At 49.1% G+C, this 16,442-nt stretch overlaps 1 protein-coding gene across 2 annotated transcripts in view; it reads right to left on the bottom strand.

The window, feature by feature from the left end:
• The window catches only part of LOC139170831 (gamma-aminobutyric acid receptor subunit beta-4), a 47,947-nt gene extending 33,760 nt beyond the window's left edge, over nt 1-14,187 (bottom strand). Inside the window, exons 1-2 of one of the 2 annotated variants that reach the window (XM_070758353.1) lie at nt 14,029-14,187; nt 11,408-11,496 (exon numbers count right to left, since the gene is read on the bottom strand). In XM_070758353.1, coding sequence (XP_070614454.1) covers nt 11,408-11,496; nt 14,029-14,108 — 169 coding nt within the window. In that variant the 5' untranslated portion in view covers nt 14,109-14,187. Of the gene's footprint in view, nt 1-11,407; nt 11,497-14,028 lie in introns of those variants that run through there. The other variant, XM_070758352.1, reaches the window with a different exon arrangement.
• Between the last annotated feature and the right edge of the window lie 2,255 nt (nt 14,188-16,442).

Genomic DNA, 16,442 nt, shown 5'->3' with positions numbered 1-16,442 from the left:
TCAGCAGGCGGCAGAAGCCTTCTAGCATCCATGCAGCAAGGACAAGGAACATCCACTCTAAACACTAGAAAGTCTGGGCAGATAGACGAGGTTTCTCACAGTATCCCTGCTGTCCGCAGGTGGCCTAACAGTTGCTCTCACCCACCCCTCCCCCCAAGTGCTCCCCATGGCTCCAAGTGAGCAGCAAAGAGGTTGCAGAGGGAAGACGTCAAGAGCAAGAAAAGAAGGTGGTGGCAAGGGTTGGTTGGTTGGTTTAGTTGGATGTAAGAAGAACAGAAACCCGTCACAGAAGAAGGCAGAGTGTTAGAGGAGGAACTGGATGGAAGGGGGCCAGGAGGACCCTCAGCTCTGCAGGTGAGGCTGGACCAAGAGGGGATGGCTAGCGGAGACAGGTAAGAAGAAGGAAACCATTATTTTCGCTTAGTCTTTGAGGCCCTCAGGAAGCAGACCAACGTAATTAGAGCTCAGCTCTTATGGTGCCTGGAGAAGAGCCTGGACAGCGGCCAGAGGTTTGTGTTAGGAGGATAACAGGCGTGTTCTGTCCAAAGGATGGACTGGGCTGGTTTGTGCACATGTGGCGCTTCATGCTTTTGTGCATGCAAAGCCTCGCGGATGGGTGGGCGGAGCCTCCGGCCGCCTCCTGTGCTGACCCAGGCCGAACCAGGAGAAAACCGCCACTGAGTGGGACTTCATCCGACTCCTGTGGGCTTCTCTCAGGCCAGATTTAATTCTACATTCGGGAGGGGAAATTGTTGAGTTCTTCACTTATTTCACTTTGTTTTTAAAATATATTTTAAACTGAAGCAGTGGAATCAACCAAGGTGCTGGTGTCTGGAGGCTGTTAGGGTCTCTGGATGGATGCTAACAGGCTCCAGCTCAACCCCAACAAGGCCGAGGGGCTGTGGGTTCTGCCTCCCAAGGACACTTCCATTTCTATCTGTCCGTCCATCACAGAGAGGGTCCACAACTTGGGCTTCCTCCTCAATCCACAGCTGACTCTAGAATTCGCCTGGTGCACCAGTTGCAGCCCTATTTCAACAGGGAGTCTCTACTCACAGTCACTCAGGCCCTTAGCACCGCAAAGTCCGACTGCTGCAATGCTCTCCACATGGGGCTTCCTTTGAAGGGTTTTCGGAAACTGCAAATTGTGCAGAATGCAGCCGCGGGAGCAATCATGGGCCTGCCAGGCATATCTCCATGTCTCTCCAGCACTCCGCGGACTGCATTGGCTCCCAAATGGGTTCCATTTCCAAATTTATATAGCATTTATATAGCGGCATACAAATGCATTTAAATAAATATTTTTAAATATTTAAATAAATATATTAAATATTTAAATAAATATATTAAATAAATACAAAATAAATATTTAAATAAATAAATAAACAAATATTTAAATAAATAAATAAATAAATACTTAAATAAATAAATAAATAAATAAATAAATAAATAAATCCCATCTCTCAGGTATGACTGGTGGTGAACAGTTTAATCGGGTAAATATATATACATAAAAAACAACCGTAGAGAATAACAAAACAATTTAAACAATTTAAATGTGTTGAAGATTTGCAGAAAGTATAGCTCATTTCCCTTGGCACTATTCTAATGTTTTCATGAAAGGGACCTGTCCTTTAGCTGGGATGTTTCCATGGCCTATAGATCAAGGCCAGTAGTGTTTCATCCCACTTCTTCACCCTCAGCTAAGGAGAAAAGCAGGAGCTCTTTATACAATTCAAACAGGCCCCAGCACAGGACCAGAACCACAGCCAACTATCCCCCTGGAACAGGCAAAGAGATCCAACAATGCTCCTCCTTGGGGCTGCAAGAGAGACCAGCCAGATCAACCTAGAGCAGAGGCCTTCAAACTTGGCAACTTTAAAACTTGTGGACTTCAACTCCCAGAATTTAAAGTCCACAAGTCTCAAGGGCTGCTGAGGATCGAGAGCCCTGGGTGAGTAAGAGCAACTCCCTTCTGGAAGCAGCAGCAGTGAACCCCAACAGGGTGACCCCCATGAAGGACGTCTTTGTGCCCTGTAGTTCCTTCGCAGCATTATCCAGCCACGGCAGGAGTGTTATAAACCCTGCCTACATTACTCTCTGCTCCAGCCATGGGAGGCTAACACATGAGCGTGTATGTGTGTGTGTGTTGTCCCTGACTTACACTAAAGAGCCCCACAGTGTGGTGGAAGAGCTTTTGGACTCATAGATGGGGCTATTAGTCTGCAATGATACTGAGGTATCCCTCCCTCTTTCACTAGTGTGTTTGTGCAAATAATCCGATTAAAAACTGGAATTATTTTTGTGGCTTGAGAAAGGAAAGACTGAAACGGCCAATACCCTGTGGCAGCACAGAGGTGGGTGGGGAGACCTGCTTTGAAGGTCAGGGAGCAGCAGCCGTCTTCCCATCAAGGTCCATCAAATGCCTTGATCCACCATCGCCTCTGCAGCCTCATAGGAGTAAGCAGGTGTCAGGGCTTGGGGGTTTCAGCCCCTGTGGGGATCAGCCCACCCTTCGGACTCCGGGTACCCCACTGTATGGAATGAGGGGCCCTTTGAACTCTTCTGGGCACCCGAGTCCCTTGGGCTGAATGGCAGGGCCAGGGTCTGTTGCTTCCATTTCAATATTTGAAAGACTGGCTCAAGCTGTTCCCGGGCCAGAAATCTATGTCCGCTGAAAACACGGTTTCCCAAGGTGGCTTTAAGCGCTGCAGACCTGACCATTCAAATGACTTGGAGAGCGATTCTGAAAGCAGGATAGAAACCAGAGTTCGGTCTCTCACTTCTCTTGGGAACGCAGTCTGAGGTGAGACCCTCTCCATCAACCCCAGGGTCCGACTCCTGTCATGCACACATGCATCTACAGTGTGTGTCACACAACGCTCTAGTTTGGTCTTTGGTTTTAGGAATTGTACATTATATATTTTTTAGCCAAGCAATGCGCAGTGCCCACCTCCACACAGCCATCGCTATAGACAAGCAGCGCTCAGCCACGAATCTCCACGGAAGACTTCCACAACTGTCATGCACACCAATGATGCGCACTCATTCCAGGCCTTCGTTTCACAACTAACAGCAGCACAATTTCCCACCAACTGAAGTGAAAGAACAAATGCTAACACACACACACACACACACACACACACACCCGGCCCGGCACTAGCATCTGGCCGCGAACTATAATGATGGGTGCATAACTTTTCAGCCCTCATATTTATTCTCACCATGTTGTATTTCCGTCATGGATTGTTTATAGCACATTCAGCAACCTAACTTTAACTTCATATTCATGCAAAGGCCTATTTTAGCTTTTGATTTCGATTTATTTATCAGAATATAAAATATAGAAATACAAAGAAAAAAGAAAATAATAAGAAAACAGAGGAATGGAAAGCAGCAAAAGGAAAAAGGAAGAGAAAGACATTTTGGCAGAGTACCAAAAACACCACAACGTTCAAACCGGGAATCCGCTTCTCCAAACTTCTGGTTTGCCGGTTGGGCCATTTTTCACCCTCCGGGGCTTCAGGAGAACTCGTGGGCCCTCCCCAAGACCAAAGGGCAGCTGGCCAGGGCCCTCCGATACGGCTCTGTGTGCCACCTGTGCCACTGGTTCGCCATCGCTGCTATAGAATATCCAAGTTCCAGGTCCCCCCGTGCCCCCCCCCCCAATTCTTGGTCCATTGTGCAATTCAGCCCCGTTTCTATCGTGAAATTTCTGCAAACAAACACGCAACAACGCTTGTGGACGGCATTTGGCTCTGCCTATCTCCTGCACAGCCTCTGCCTAACCTGGGGGTGGGTTAATAATAATAATAATAATAATAATAATAATAATAATAATAATAATAATTTATTGGATTTGTATGCCGCCCCTCTCCGAGAACTTGATTCCAACTCGCCTCGCTGCTGGTTTGCTTCCTCCCACGCTGCGTGGGTGCGTGACACTTGGCAGCCTGCAGAGGCCCATGCGCAGGGCCGGAAACTCAGCTTCTGCACAGGCGCAGGAGCAAAAAGCAACATGGCGGCAGCTATGCCACCGAGGCAGCCAGTTCAGTGGTGTGGCCGGCCAGCCACGGTTCCTGCTTCGGTGAGTGATGGGGGTGGGTGGGCTTTCCTGGTACCGGTTCTATAGAACCAGTCCACACCAGGACCAGCCCACCTCTGCTCCCAACCATTGTCGTGGCTCCTCTCGTGCCTTTCCCGCCTTCCCCGGAACAAACTAACCCTAACCCTAACCCGGAGAGACATCTGGGCAAAAGCCACGCTGCCAGCCACGCGTGGTTCGCTCTCTCAGAGACCGGCCGGGAAGGCAGAGGGCAAAGCCACTTCCCCCCCTCCCGCCAGGAGGGCACACAGCCCCTGACCCCCACATTTGCCTCAGCTGCCTTCACCGCTAGCCCTCTGCAGCGGAAGCAGCCAGAGTGAAAAGAAGGGGAAGGGGCGACGAGGGCTGTGTGAGCGAGGGGAAACACTGGAACTCCCTTACTTTCAGTGCTGCCCTCCCTCCCTCCCTCGCCCCCTCCCCTTCTTTTCACTCCGGCCTTTTCAGCTGAATATTTGAACATTATGTTTGTCTCCTTTTGCAAAAGCGAGTTTTCTATATGTGATATATATATTTGAATATTTTATGTTTCCTTTTGCAAAGATACATTTGCTATGTATTTATATTATATGTATTTATGTTATATGTATTTTTGCTGATAATTGAAATAGAAGGGATTTGAACCTGTAGCGTGTTGCATGTAAAGCAGGATATTAATCTTTGTGCTACAGGTGCACCTGAGAATCAGCCTTTACCAGGGAAGAGCCATATGGTTGATTTTCTGTCGAAAAGAGCCTGGTATTCCCAAAGGGGAGGAATATATATATTAATATATTTGTTGGAACATTATATATTTCTATATAATGGTCTATATAATGCTCTATTTTATATATATATATATGTGTGTGTGTGTGTGTGTGTAGATTGTTCTGAATTCGGGTTTTGCCCCGTGTAATGTTTTGAGTGTCTATGCGACGTTTCGGTGAAATCACATTCACCATCATCACGCTGAAGTTTTAAGCTTCGTGCTGCTGTAAATATCTATCTATCTGTCTATCTATCTATATCTACAGCAGCACGAAGCTTAAAACTTCAGCCTGATGATGGTGAATGTGATTTCACTGAAACGTCGCATAGACACTCAAAACATTACACGGGGCAAAACCCGAACTCAGAACAATCTACATACATATACCCGTGAAAGTCTATGAAAACAAATATATATATTTATAAAACAAAAATATGTATTTATATATATAAATACAATTCACCATGGAAATAGAAACCAACAACAAACTTCCCTTCCTGGATGTCCTAATCTACAAAAAACCCAATGGCTCCCTAGCACATACCGTCTACCAGAAGAAGACACACACCAACCGCTACTTGAACGCAAAATCCCACCACCACCCCGCACAGATCAATTCCGTAGCCAAGACCCTCATTTCCAGAACCAAACGCCTAGCCGACAAAGACCACCTGGAACCTGAATTACACAGTCTCACAAATGTATTAATTTCCAATGGATTCCAAAGAGAGGCAATCAACAACTTAATCCAAAAAGAGACACCCCCCAAGAACCAAGACACAGAACAGGACAATGGCATCGCCCTCCTCCCCTACATCAAAGGCACCACGGATAAAATCAGTAAAATTCTCCACAAACACAACATCAAGACAGCCTTTGGTACAGATTAAAAAATAGCCAACATCCTAAGAAACCCGAAAGACAATATCCAACTAGAAAACCAGGGAGTTTATCAAATACGGTGTAAAATCTGCCCAGCCACATATATTGGACAAACTAACAGGAGAGTAAATGCACGTGTTGCAGAACATAAGAATGCATTAAAGAAAAAAGAAAAAACCTCCTCCCTTTTCCAACACTTCAAAACTACAGGACATGAAATTGATTTTGACAGTACCAAATTAATTTCCAAAACAGAACACTACAGCAAAAGAATAATCATGGAAGCCATCGAGATAGAAAAACATCCCCAAAATATGAACAAGCGGGATGATACCTCCTGCTTACCAGACATCTGGAAACCAGCCCTCAAACGTATCGCAGCCATAGAAACCAGACTCAGAACACACATTGTAAAACAATCAAGTAGCCGGAAAGTTCCAACTACTCAGGATATCACGCCTAATCTACAACCATTAACTAATCAGCATACCTCAGCTACATCAACGACCCCAATTGTTACCCCACTGACTCACCAGGAAGTTTCTACACAGCAGGCAATTGTTGAGCCATCAAACCACACCCAGCCACCAGTATTTATAGAAGGAAGGCAGCTCAGGTCTCGCAGTGTTCGCCTTAGAACAAGGACAGAAACACCAGCCTGAAGATGATGAGTGAGACCTTGTCGAAACGTCGCCAGAAATTTTCAAATCCTACATGGGAAGAAACCCGAATATACCAAGACCGTCATACCTGTACCCGTGAAAATCTACGAATATATATATATACAGTATATATATATATATATATATGTAGATTGTTCTGAGTTCGGGTTTTGCCCTGTGTAATGTTTTGCATGTCTATGCGACGTTTCGGTGAAATCACATTCACCATCATCAGGCTGGAGTTCCAATCACACACAATATATGTGTGTGTGTGTGTGTGTGTGTGTGTGTGTGTTTGTGTGTGTGTGACATGTTTTTTTGCTGAATTTGAATATATATATATATATATATATATATATATATATATATATATACATACATACATACATACATATATATACATCAGATCACTGAAACATAATCACCCAATCTATTTGCTACATTCAAAACAAATCTCCACCCCCACACTATATACTAGGAAGAAATGACAGTTGCTAACATTCCATTTACAACAACACAAAGATTGGAACTTCAGCCTGATGATGGTGAATGTGATTTCGCCGAAACGTCGCATAGACATGCAAAATATTACACAGGGCAAAACCCGAACTCAGAACAATCTACATATATATATATATGTATATATATATATATGTAGATTGTTCTGAGTTCGGGTTTTGCCCTGTGTAATATTTTGCATGTCTATGCGACGTTTCGGTGAAATCACATTCACCATCATCAGGCTGAAGTTTTAAGCTTCGTGTTGCTGTAAATATGGAATTTACATATTTAAAGCAACACGAAGCTTAAAACTTCAGCCTGATGATGGTGAATGTGATTTCACCGAAACGTCGCATAGACATGCAAAATATTACACAGGGCAAAACCCGAACTCAGAACAATCTACATACATATACCCGTGAAAATCTATGAATATATTATATGAATATATTTCACGGGTACTGGTATGACGGTCTTGGTATATTCGGGTTTCTTCCCGTGTAGGATTTGGAAATTTCTGGCGACGTTTCGATGAGGTCCCACTCATCATCTTCAGGCTGGTGTTTCTGTCCTTGTTCTAGAGCAAACACTGTGAGACCTGAGCTGCCTTCCTTCTATAAATACTGGTGCCTGGGTGTGGTTTGATGGCTTAGCAATTGCCTGCTGTGTAGAAACTTCCTGGTGAGTCAGTGGGGTAACATTTGGGGTCGTTGATGTAGCTGAGATACGCTGATTCGTTAATGGTTGTAGATTAGGCGTGATATCCTGAGTAGTTGGAACTTGCAGGCTAGCCACCAGTATTTATAGAAGGAAGGCAGCTCAAGTCTCGCAGTGTTCGCCCTAGAACAAGGACAGAAACACCAGCCTGAAGATGACGAGTGGGACCTCGTCGAAACATTGCCAGAAATTTCCAAATCCTATTCTCTCCGGCCTTTTCAGCTGCCTCCGAAAAAGAGGCCAAACTTTACTTTCAGCACCAGGGACCCCCAATCCTAAGACTGCTGCCCTTGAAGGGCATAAGCAGCACTCACCCCCCCCTCCAGGCCTTTGCTTTAGGACTGGGGTGAATGAACTGGGGGCCAGCCTTTCTGGGGAGCCCATCGTGCTGTGTTTGGCCTCCAGAGTTTCAGGTGAGCTTCCCTCAAGGGTCCAGAATGCAAAAACCGGCACAACGTCTCCGGGGCTTCGGGGAAGCTTTCCAAAAGCGTCTGGAGGGCGAAACTGCCTTTCCCAAGACCGGAAACCAGCTGGTCAGTGCGCACATGCACTCTGGAGCTGAGTCCGGCATGCCCTCCGCTATGGCTCCGTGTGGCGCCTGTGGCACGAGTGCCATTGGTTTGCCATCACGGCTCTAGCCACAAAGTCTAGATGCCATCCTGATACAAGCTAAACAATTCACAAGCTCTGCCACGCGGAAGCCATATTCATTTTTTAATACCACCTATACCACCTTATTTATTTATTTATTCTTTTTTTTTTAATGCCACCCTTCTCCTTAGACTCAGGGCAACTTACAACATGTTAGCAATAGCACTTTTTAAAAACAGAGCCAGCCTCTTGCCCCCACAATCCGGCTCCTCATTTTACCCACCTTGGAAGGATGGAAGGCTGAGTCAACCTTGAGCCGGTGGGGAGATTTGAACTGCTGACCTACAGATCTACAGTCAGCTTCAGTGGCCTGCAGTACAGCACTCTACCTGCTGCGCCACCCAGCTCTATTATCTATTATCATTTTTCAATATTTAACAAGGATATGTGACATAATAATGATAATGATAATAACAATAATAATAATAAAAAATTAGATTTGTATGCTGCCCCCCTACGAGGACTCGGAGCGGCTCACAACAAGTAAAACATCATATACAAATCCAATGTTAAAACAGTTTTTAAAACCCCCTATTAAAAACAATCATACAATTAGACTTCCTTCTCATTCATAACACTAGACAATCCCTTATAGCAGGGGTCCTCAAACCTGGCATCTTTTAAGACTTGTGGACTTCACAAGTTGAAGTCCACAAGTCTTAAAGTTGCAAAGTTTGAAGACATCTGACTTATAGCATTCATTTCAATTCCAAACCTGAAGAAATATCTAAAAGATTATATCCAACATTTCCTCATTTCAGCTTCATCCCTGAAATTTCATCACTTTTATTCTTAATTCTATTCAGTTTGCTAGAGATTACCCTGTTTCTCCCAAAATAAGACATCCGCTGATAAGTCCAATTGGGCTTTTTAATGAATGGCAAGAAGGCCTAGCGCTTATTTCGGGGAAAGTCTTATTTTGGGGAAAACATGGCACTTTTTCCAACTTTTGTTTTTGTTCTGAGAGGAAGTTGGGTGGCATAGAAATATAAACAAACAACACTTGTTTAGACCTCCTTTCCCTAATGCCCGAGGAGTCTTTTTAAATTTTTTTTTAATCAAACTGGTTTTGCACTTTCTTGGCCACCTTCAATCGGAATACCGGGTTTTTTTCATCACATGAGTAGCCACTAACCATTTCCTCTCTGCAATATATTTTTCTCATCATTGTTTTCAGCCACTGTTTCCTTATATACATTTTCCTTATCCACGGCCTCTTTTATGTTATCATTCAATCAATTTTTTTTTCATCCTTCCTAATAGCAAAGCTCTGGGGACTTTGTAGAATAATTTTCTTCTTTGGGTTCCAAGCAATATCTTCCTTTCTTATACTCATTGTATTGTAAGTTAAGGGTTAATAGCCTATCTCCCAACTTTATCGGCCTTTCAAGGTAGACCAGACTGGTCTAAAATTATGAAGGCTAATAATGCTTTTTTAATAAGGTTACTGCAGGGAAATCTTAAAGTATGAATGTAATGCCCCCCTCCCTTGATCTTCAAGAGAAATAGGGAGGGTCAAGTCTGAAGGTTTTTCTCAAATTACATTTCTGACTTGGGCTCAACTTTATCTGACCATTGTCATTGTTGCTGTTCCTCAAGAGTCTTGTAGATTTGCCTATTACACCTCGGATCTGAAGTTGCCTAGCCAAGAATATTTTTAGTCTTTTTAAAACAATATGATGCAGATACGGCCATCATACTTCTTCCATATGTCTCCTTATTGGAGTTGTTTGCAGCTGTGATCATTTCCCATGGCTCCTAGACATATTTCTTCCCTCAGAGTTCAACAAGCATGTTCTTCTGAAGTCCATCATGCAAATCTCATGAATTCAATCATTTTCCTTCAAGCTACTAGTCATCATGACTTCTTCAACCAACTCACCCATTTGGTCTAGTCTAGACCCTTTGTTCTTTCTTTCACCTTCTGGAAAAAGTATTTATCAGCAAGAGAGCAAGAATTCAATGGGCATCTGATTCTTGATAGAATTAGATTTCCAGCAGATGGGAAATGAAATCTCCATTGTCACCATTTCACACCTCTATGAAAAACTGCATATCAATGTCACTCCACAAAATCAGACCACCTTCATTTACATCCTCCATCCTATTTTAAAATTTTTATTTGTTAATTCATGGTCTTTACACTAATTCCTCTAATACATTCTATGTATTGGTTTTGATCAATCTAAATTTTTATATGTCCCTTTTTAGAAGATAAGACAATGTATGGATGATCTCACCAGTCTTGACCACATGAAACATTCTCTGATTATGTTAAGGAGGAGGGTCGTCCGTTTTGGTACATTTTAGGCTAAGGTATCACAAGCACATCCAGAGCATACTCCAAGCACGTTATTCTCCTAAACCAGGATGTCTGATCTGCAGAGGGTTTTTTTTGCAAGAAACATTATGTTGCCCTCATCCTACCAGATATACTCAGTATACATTGTCACTCAAGCAACGTTTTAATTATGAAGTATTCCTAAAACACTTTCAATATTCTTAGCTCTGCTGCTAGTAGTAGTACTAATATTTAGGATCTTAGCAAAATGAATGTAAAAGTAACCCAACATTTCCAAAGAAAAAAAAACCTCAACAGCAACCATGAACCATGACACTGCCCAATGCCTAATGAAGAACCGTCCACTGCGACAAAGTAAAAAAAAAGTTCCAGTCCCAACATCCTGTCGAGCGAAAGTGTTTTCCTGGGTGCAGATTATTTGAGATGCCACTGGACTGCTGCTCTTTGTGATGACCAATCCACACATTTCTAAGCAAGCTTTTTTCCAGGCCATGCTGGAAGAACCTGAAGGCCAGGCACAGCGAGGCTTTTGGGGGGTGCGTGCCCTCATCGGTGGGCGTGGCCTGGCCTGGGTGACGGATCTGCCACTGTGGCATGAGGGGGGAGGGATCCCTGGCCACCCTCAGTCCTGAGAGCAGATTCCAGCAGCCACCAGCCGAGAAACAGGATGAAGGAATGGAGGGAATTGCCAAGACCATCGTCCCAAAAGCTACAGAGCCACAGTGGCTCTTTCTGACAAAAGGAGCCCCAACAGCCTTGCCATGGGTCGGGGGGGTGGGGGGCTCTGTCTGCTTTGGATCCAGCTCCCAGTCAAAGCAAAAGGAATAGAAGGGTTGACCTACCTCCAAAGTCAGGCCGGAGACGGACATCGTACCCTTTCAGCAGTTTGTCCACAATATCTTTAACCACGGATAAATTCCCAGTGGCCGGGCTAGAAGACAGAAAGGGTCATCGGATCTGGTCACTTTCAGTGCCCCACCCCCACATCCACACCCATCAGCCCTGACATGAGCTGACAAGGCCTTTCCACCAAGAAGACACCGAGGCTGCCCTGCCCTCTTAACCCCTCTCACTGGGGCTCCCTGGACACGGCTGTCATTCCTGCTGTCCCTCTCCATCCACTGCCAGGCAGGCAGGAAACTCCTGCGCGCACACACACACACACACACACACACACACACACACACACACACACACGAAGAGGCTCCATGAGAGGCAGGACTCCCCCTTGGCCTGGGCGCGATGGGCCTGCCTCCTTCCTAAGCCTCTTGTTCTCCTCTCAGTCTTTTCCGACCCTCCAAAGGGGCGGGGGTGGGGTGGGGGGGTGGCTGAGACACAAAACAAGCAAAACCCTGTAAAAGCCTGAAGCCAAGAAGAAGCCACAATCCAGCAGTGGGGGGGGGGGGGACTTGTGTTCCCTCTGCAGGCTGGTTCACGCAGTCCCCATTCTCACACACACCCTTTTCCAAGGCAAAGGCTCCGGTTCCCTTTGTCACAGAGCCTGCAGCAGGACTCCCAGCCAGCCAGCCAGCCAGCCAGCCAGCCAAGGTGAGCCCCCTTCAGAGCCATCCCTTCTGCCCACCCCCCCTTATGGGATTCAGACACAGTCAGCAGATGAAAGCAAAGTGTGTGTGTGTGTGTGTGTGTCTTTCCCACCAGGGCTGCTGTTTAGTGGGTTAAGCCGCCTCCTGGGCTCCTTAATGACTCAGCCCTGAGGAGGAAGACCTGCTGGGGACACTGGTTTAAAGGCCTTTGTCTTCCGAAAAAGGCCCCTGGCCCTTGGGCAAAGGCAAATGGGGGCTTCTAAGAGGCCAAGAGGCATGCTGTTAAAGCTGGGCAGTGCCCTGGCACATACCCTCTCTGAAGATTCATGGGACGGACACTTCACAATTTCTGGTCTTCTCCTCTTCAAAAGAAGAAGTGGAACAAGACCAAAAAAGATGAGACGGATGCACGTAAAAGACCCTAAACCTCTGTTTAATGGGGGTGAATCCAATCAAGTAAAGCATTTCCTCCCCCCGTCCCTCCCCCCCAAAAGAATAGACCTCATGGTACTCCTCTCGTGACACAGGAATGTATGTGGCAGGAGAGATGTTTGCCTTCAAGCGTGACATTCATGGGATTCTGTACTGGAAGGCCCAGGCAGGGCGGCCCAGCTTTTATGAGATTGGAGGAGCCGTGGAGGAGGGGCGCTCAAGCCCTGATGGCACTATATTTCCTCACTAGGCGCAGACACTGCCCAATTCTGAAGACCATGGTGGTAACAAAAGGAGTGATGGGATCTGATCATTCTACAGACTGTTTTTCACAGTTCAGGTCCAACGGGAACCAAGGGCCCAATCCTGCCAAACTCTCCTACGACCTTATGCTACCTGGGATCAGCTCCCAGCTCCTCCAGGCATCCTCTGTCCCTTCACGTGGGGCCCTTCCTTCACCTCTTCCACACAACCGTGAGCATTTTGAAGAGACCCAGGATCCCCACCCCCACCCCAACCTTAACCCGAGTATCATAGGAAGGGCTGAGAAGCAGACGCAGAGTGGGCCTGCAGTGGCCATACATGCAAGCTTCTGAGTTGCACAGAGATCTTCTTCAGATAGGAGGCTTACTAGACCACCAATTCTTCCCCAATTGCCTCCAGTTTGGTACAACTCAACTTCCCAGTACAGATTTTCGGTTTCTGACTGCCTAGGAGTTTTGTATTATCTCCAGAAAGAACCTGATACCAGAGAAGAACAGAAGGATTTGAACTTAGGGCCTCCACCGTTGTCTTGTCTCTGGTCAGGAGAGCGACTGGGGGGGGGGGAGCTGGTGGACTCCCCTGACAGCGTCTGCAGAAGAGTCTGCACAGCCCTTCCAAAATGGGTGGGAGGCATTTCTTTGGGCATTGGTCTCCACCTAAAGCGCGCGCGCGCGCACACACACACACACACACACACACACACACACACACACACACACACACACTATCTATTCATAGTCGGACACCAATTCCTCACCGAGTGCCAGCAGGGCCAACGACTGGAGAACTCTCTCTCTTTAAGGAATTTGAACCCTGGATAGAAAGGCGGCCTGCGAGCCCGGAGTCCTCCGCCTTTCCCGGTCAGGCAGGCAGAGGCCGACCACCAGGCCGGCGATTCGAGTCTGGCGTAGGATCTCATGCAGGCGAGAGCCCATCGCCATCCCGCCGCGGCGCCAGCCAGCTCCCTCGAGGACCGGAGGCGCAACAACAGCGGCGATTTGCTCCCGCGGCAAATGGTCAGCGGCAATTTCTTTCCACTGGCCCCTCCCCGCCAGAGGCCTCCTTCGGGGTCAGCCTCTTTCGCCCGGCCGGCCAGCAGCCCTCCCCCGCGGGACTGAGGAGTCCCCCTTCCCGGCGACGCGGGGGTGGCGCAAGGAAGCAGTGCGGGAGGGGGGGGGCTCTGCAGCCCAACCTCGCCTCCCCGGTCCGAGGCCGCTTCTTACCTTTGGGCGCAGCAGGCGAGACAAAGAGCTGCCAAAGCAGAGACGAATCCACTCAGACTGCCTGCCTGAAATCTCCACATTTCCACCTCCAGGACCGTGGAAGGGAGGGGAGGGGGAGGGCGGCGGGGGTGGAAGGGGGCCGCGCTCGGCGCCCTCCTTGGCGCGCAGGAGGAAGGGCCGGTGCCCGCGACCGACGGTCTCCTGGGTGCCCGACGTCGGGGTGCTGCGGCGGCGGCGGCTGCTTTTTAATCACATGAAGCATTTAAACACCGGGGAGGAAGCAGAGGAGAAGCCGGGAGGGGAGGGGCGCGCGGCAGGGTCCCTCAGCGCCGGCCCGACACTCCGCTTCTGGCCCCCGGCAGCGGCAATTGCGGCAACCGCACCATCCTCGGTTGCGCGAGCGGGCGAGCAAGCTCTCCTTCGGCGGCGGAGCGGTCCCTCGGGAGCGAGCAGAGCCCAGCGCTCGCGAACGGCCTCGGTGAAGCGTAGACGCCGTTCTCGCGGGCGGCGGCGAGGGCTGAGAATGGGAGGGAGGGAGGGGGTGGGCGGGGGACCGCGGAAAAGAGCCTTCCGACGAGCGGCCGCGCTGCCCCGGCCCTGCCGCTACGCCGCCATCCGGCCGTGCAGAGGTTCGCTCCTGCCTGCTCGCCTCCTTCGCGATCGGGGGCGGCTGACAGCCCAGGATGAGACGAGGGCTACGCGAGCAGCCCCTCCCGCCCCCGCCTGGGTCCCCCCTTCCCTATTTTTAGAAAGGGGCTGCCTGCGCACTCGGCTCGCTCCCACCGGGTGGCCTTTGCAGAGCCGGAGAGATGCGGAAAGTGATTGGCACGGAGGAACGGGAACGGGAGGGGCGGCAAGGAGCCAGCAAACAAGGGCAGGGGAGGCGGGGGCGTTTCCAGGGAGCGGAGGAAACGCCGCCCCCGCATGCGGATGAGCAGAAGATGGTTGCGCGGATTTCCCCCCCGACCCGCACCAACTCCGTCACGAGGGGGAGGGGGGGCAAAGGGAGTCAGGGACCCAACCACTGAGCCCGGCTGGCACGGCTCTTCTCGGGCTCAGGTCCTCCACAGCCCCCACCCGCGGAGGCTTTGAGACCACTGGCCGCACTTGGGCGTCCTGGGGACCGTTTCCCTCTCTCGTCCGCCTATTTCCCCTCGCTCTGGCCCGGGTTAAACCCTCTCGGGCTTATACGAGGGTGGGGGGGGGGGCACTAGCTTTTCCTGCTTAAATCGGCCTCGGGCCACCGACCGCGCGTGGTTCATTCCGCTTCCTTCCCCACCACCCCACCTTCCCCTACTCCCCACTTTTGAGGTGAGGCGCCCATGTGACCCCCGATCCTAATCAGGCATTGGTAGATTCCTGGGAGATGCGCTTGTATCGCAGCGAGCAAATCCAGGAAGGCGGACCATTGGGCACCCACGAGCCAATCAAGGCACCCTCGGCAGCATTTCCCCACCAGCGCCGTGACGAGGGCAGATGCGGCCAGTCCGCCCGGAGAAGCCGCCCGCAGAGCATCGGGGGCTGAGGGAGACTCGCGGTTCGTCCCGAGGAGGAGCCCTTCCGTGCCGGCGTAAGCGCTCCTCTCCCTCCCTCCAGCCAGCCACCTGCGGGGGAATGGGGGTGGGGGGCTCGTGTCCTTCTTCAGCCCGAAGAGAGAACAGGGGAGAGGGGCTGCTGCGTGCGAGGCTCTCCTCCCGGGGGCGGCCGGACTGGCTCGGCTCCAGGCGGGGCAGGCTGAGCGAAGAAGACCCCCCCCCCATTTCCCAGAGAGACCGCGGCGGGGTTCCTTCTGCTTTCTTGCCCTCTGGATGTTCTATTTCTACCGATCTGCTTCCTCGGGTGTGGCTGGGCATCGGAGTGGCATAGTTGGCATCTATTGGATGCATCTTCATTTCATCGTTGATGTTTGAACATGATTTCTAATATTTTTTTCCTGTTTTCATTCTAAAATAACAAGACCAACCCTAATCTCCCCCCCCCCCCCACGGACTGGCAAACTGACACCACATCACACCCTCTCTAACCAGAGACCCAAAATAGGGAGGGGGGGGACTGAAGCTCATGTAATCTAACCTCCTGTTGGGGGGGGGGGGTGCTCTATGCTGCAGCTGGGCTACTGCTGGCCACCTTCCTCCTCCTCCCTCCTCCTTAGAGGGAATTCCCAAGAAATGGGGGGCCAGGTACAGAAGGGGAGGCAGCTGGACAGTTAGCCTGGCATGGGTGAGCGCATGTAGGCAGGCACGGGGGGGGCCCTCTCTTCTCAGGACAGGGAACAGAGGAGAAAACCATCTGCCTGACACAGCAGTGTGGGTCCAAAGATGGGCTGCAAGGTCTTAAGCATAAAACCTATCAGGAAAGACTTAATGAACTGGAGGACAGAAGGAAAAGGGGGGACATGATCGAAACATTTAAAT

Source organism: Erythrolamprus reginae, chromosome 8 (assembly GCF_031021105.1).
Source record: "Erythrolamprus reginae isolate rEryReg1 chromosome 8, rEryReg1.hap1, whole genome shotgun sequence".
Lineage (NCBI taxonomy): Eukaryota > Metazoa > Chordata > Lepidosauria > Squamata > Dipsadidae > Erythrolamprus > Erythrolamprus reginae.
The sequence above is the reverse complement of the archived record's forward strand: the minus strand, read 5'-3'. Positions and strand labels throughout refer to the sequence as shown.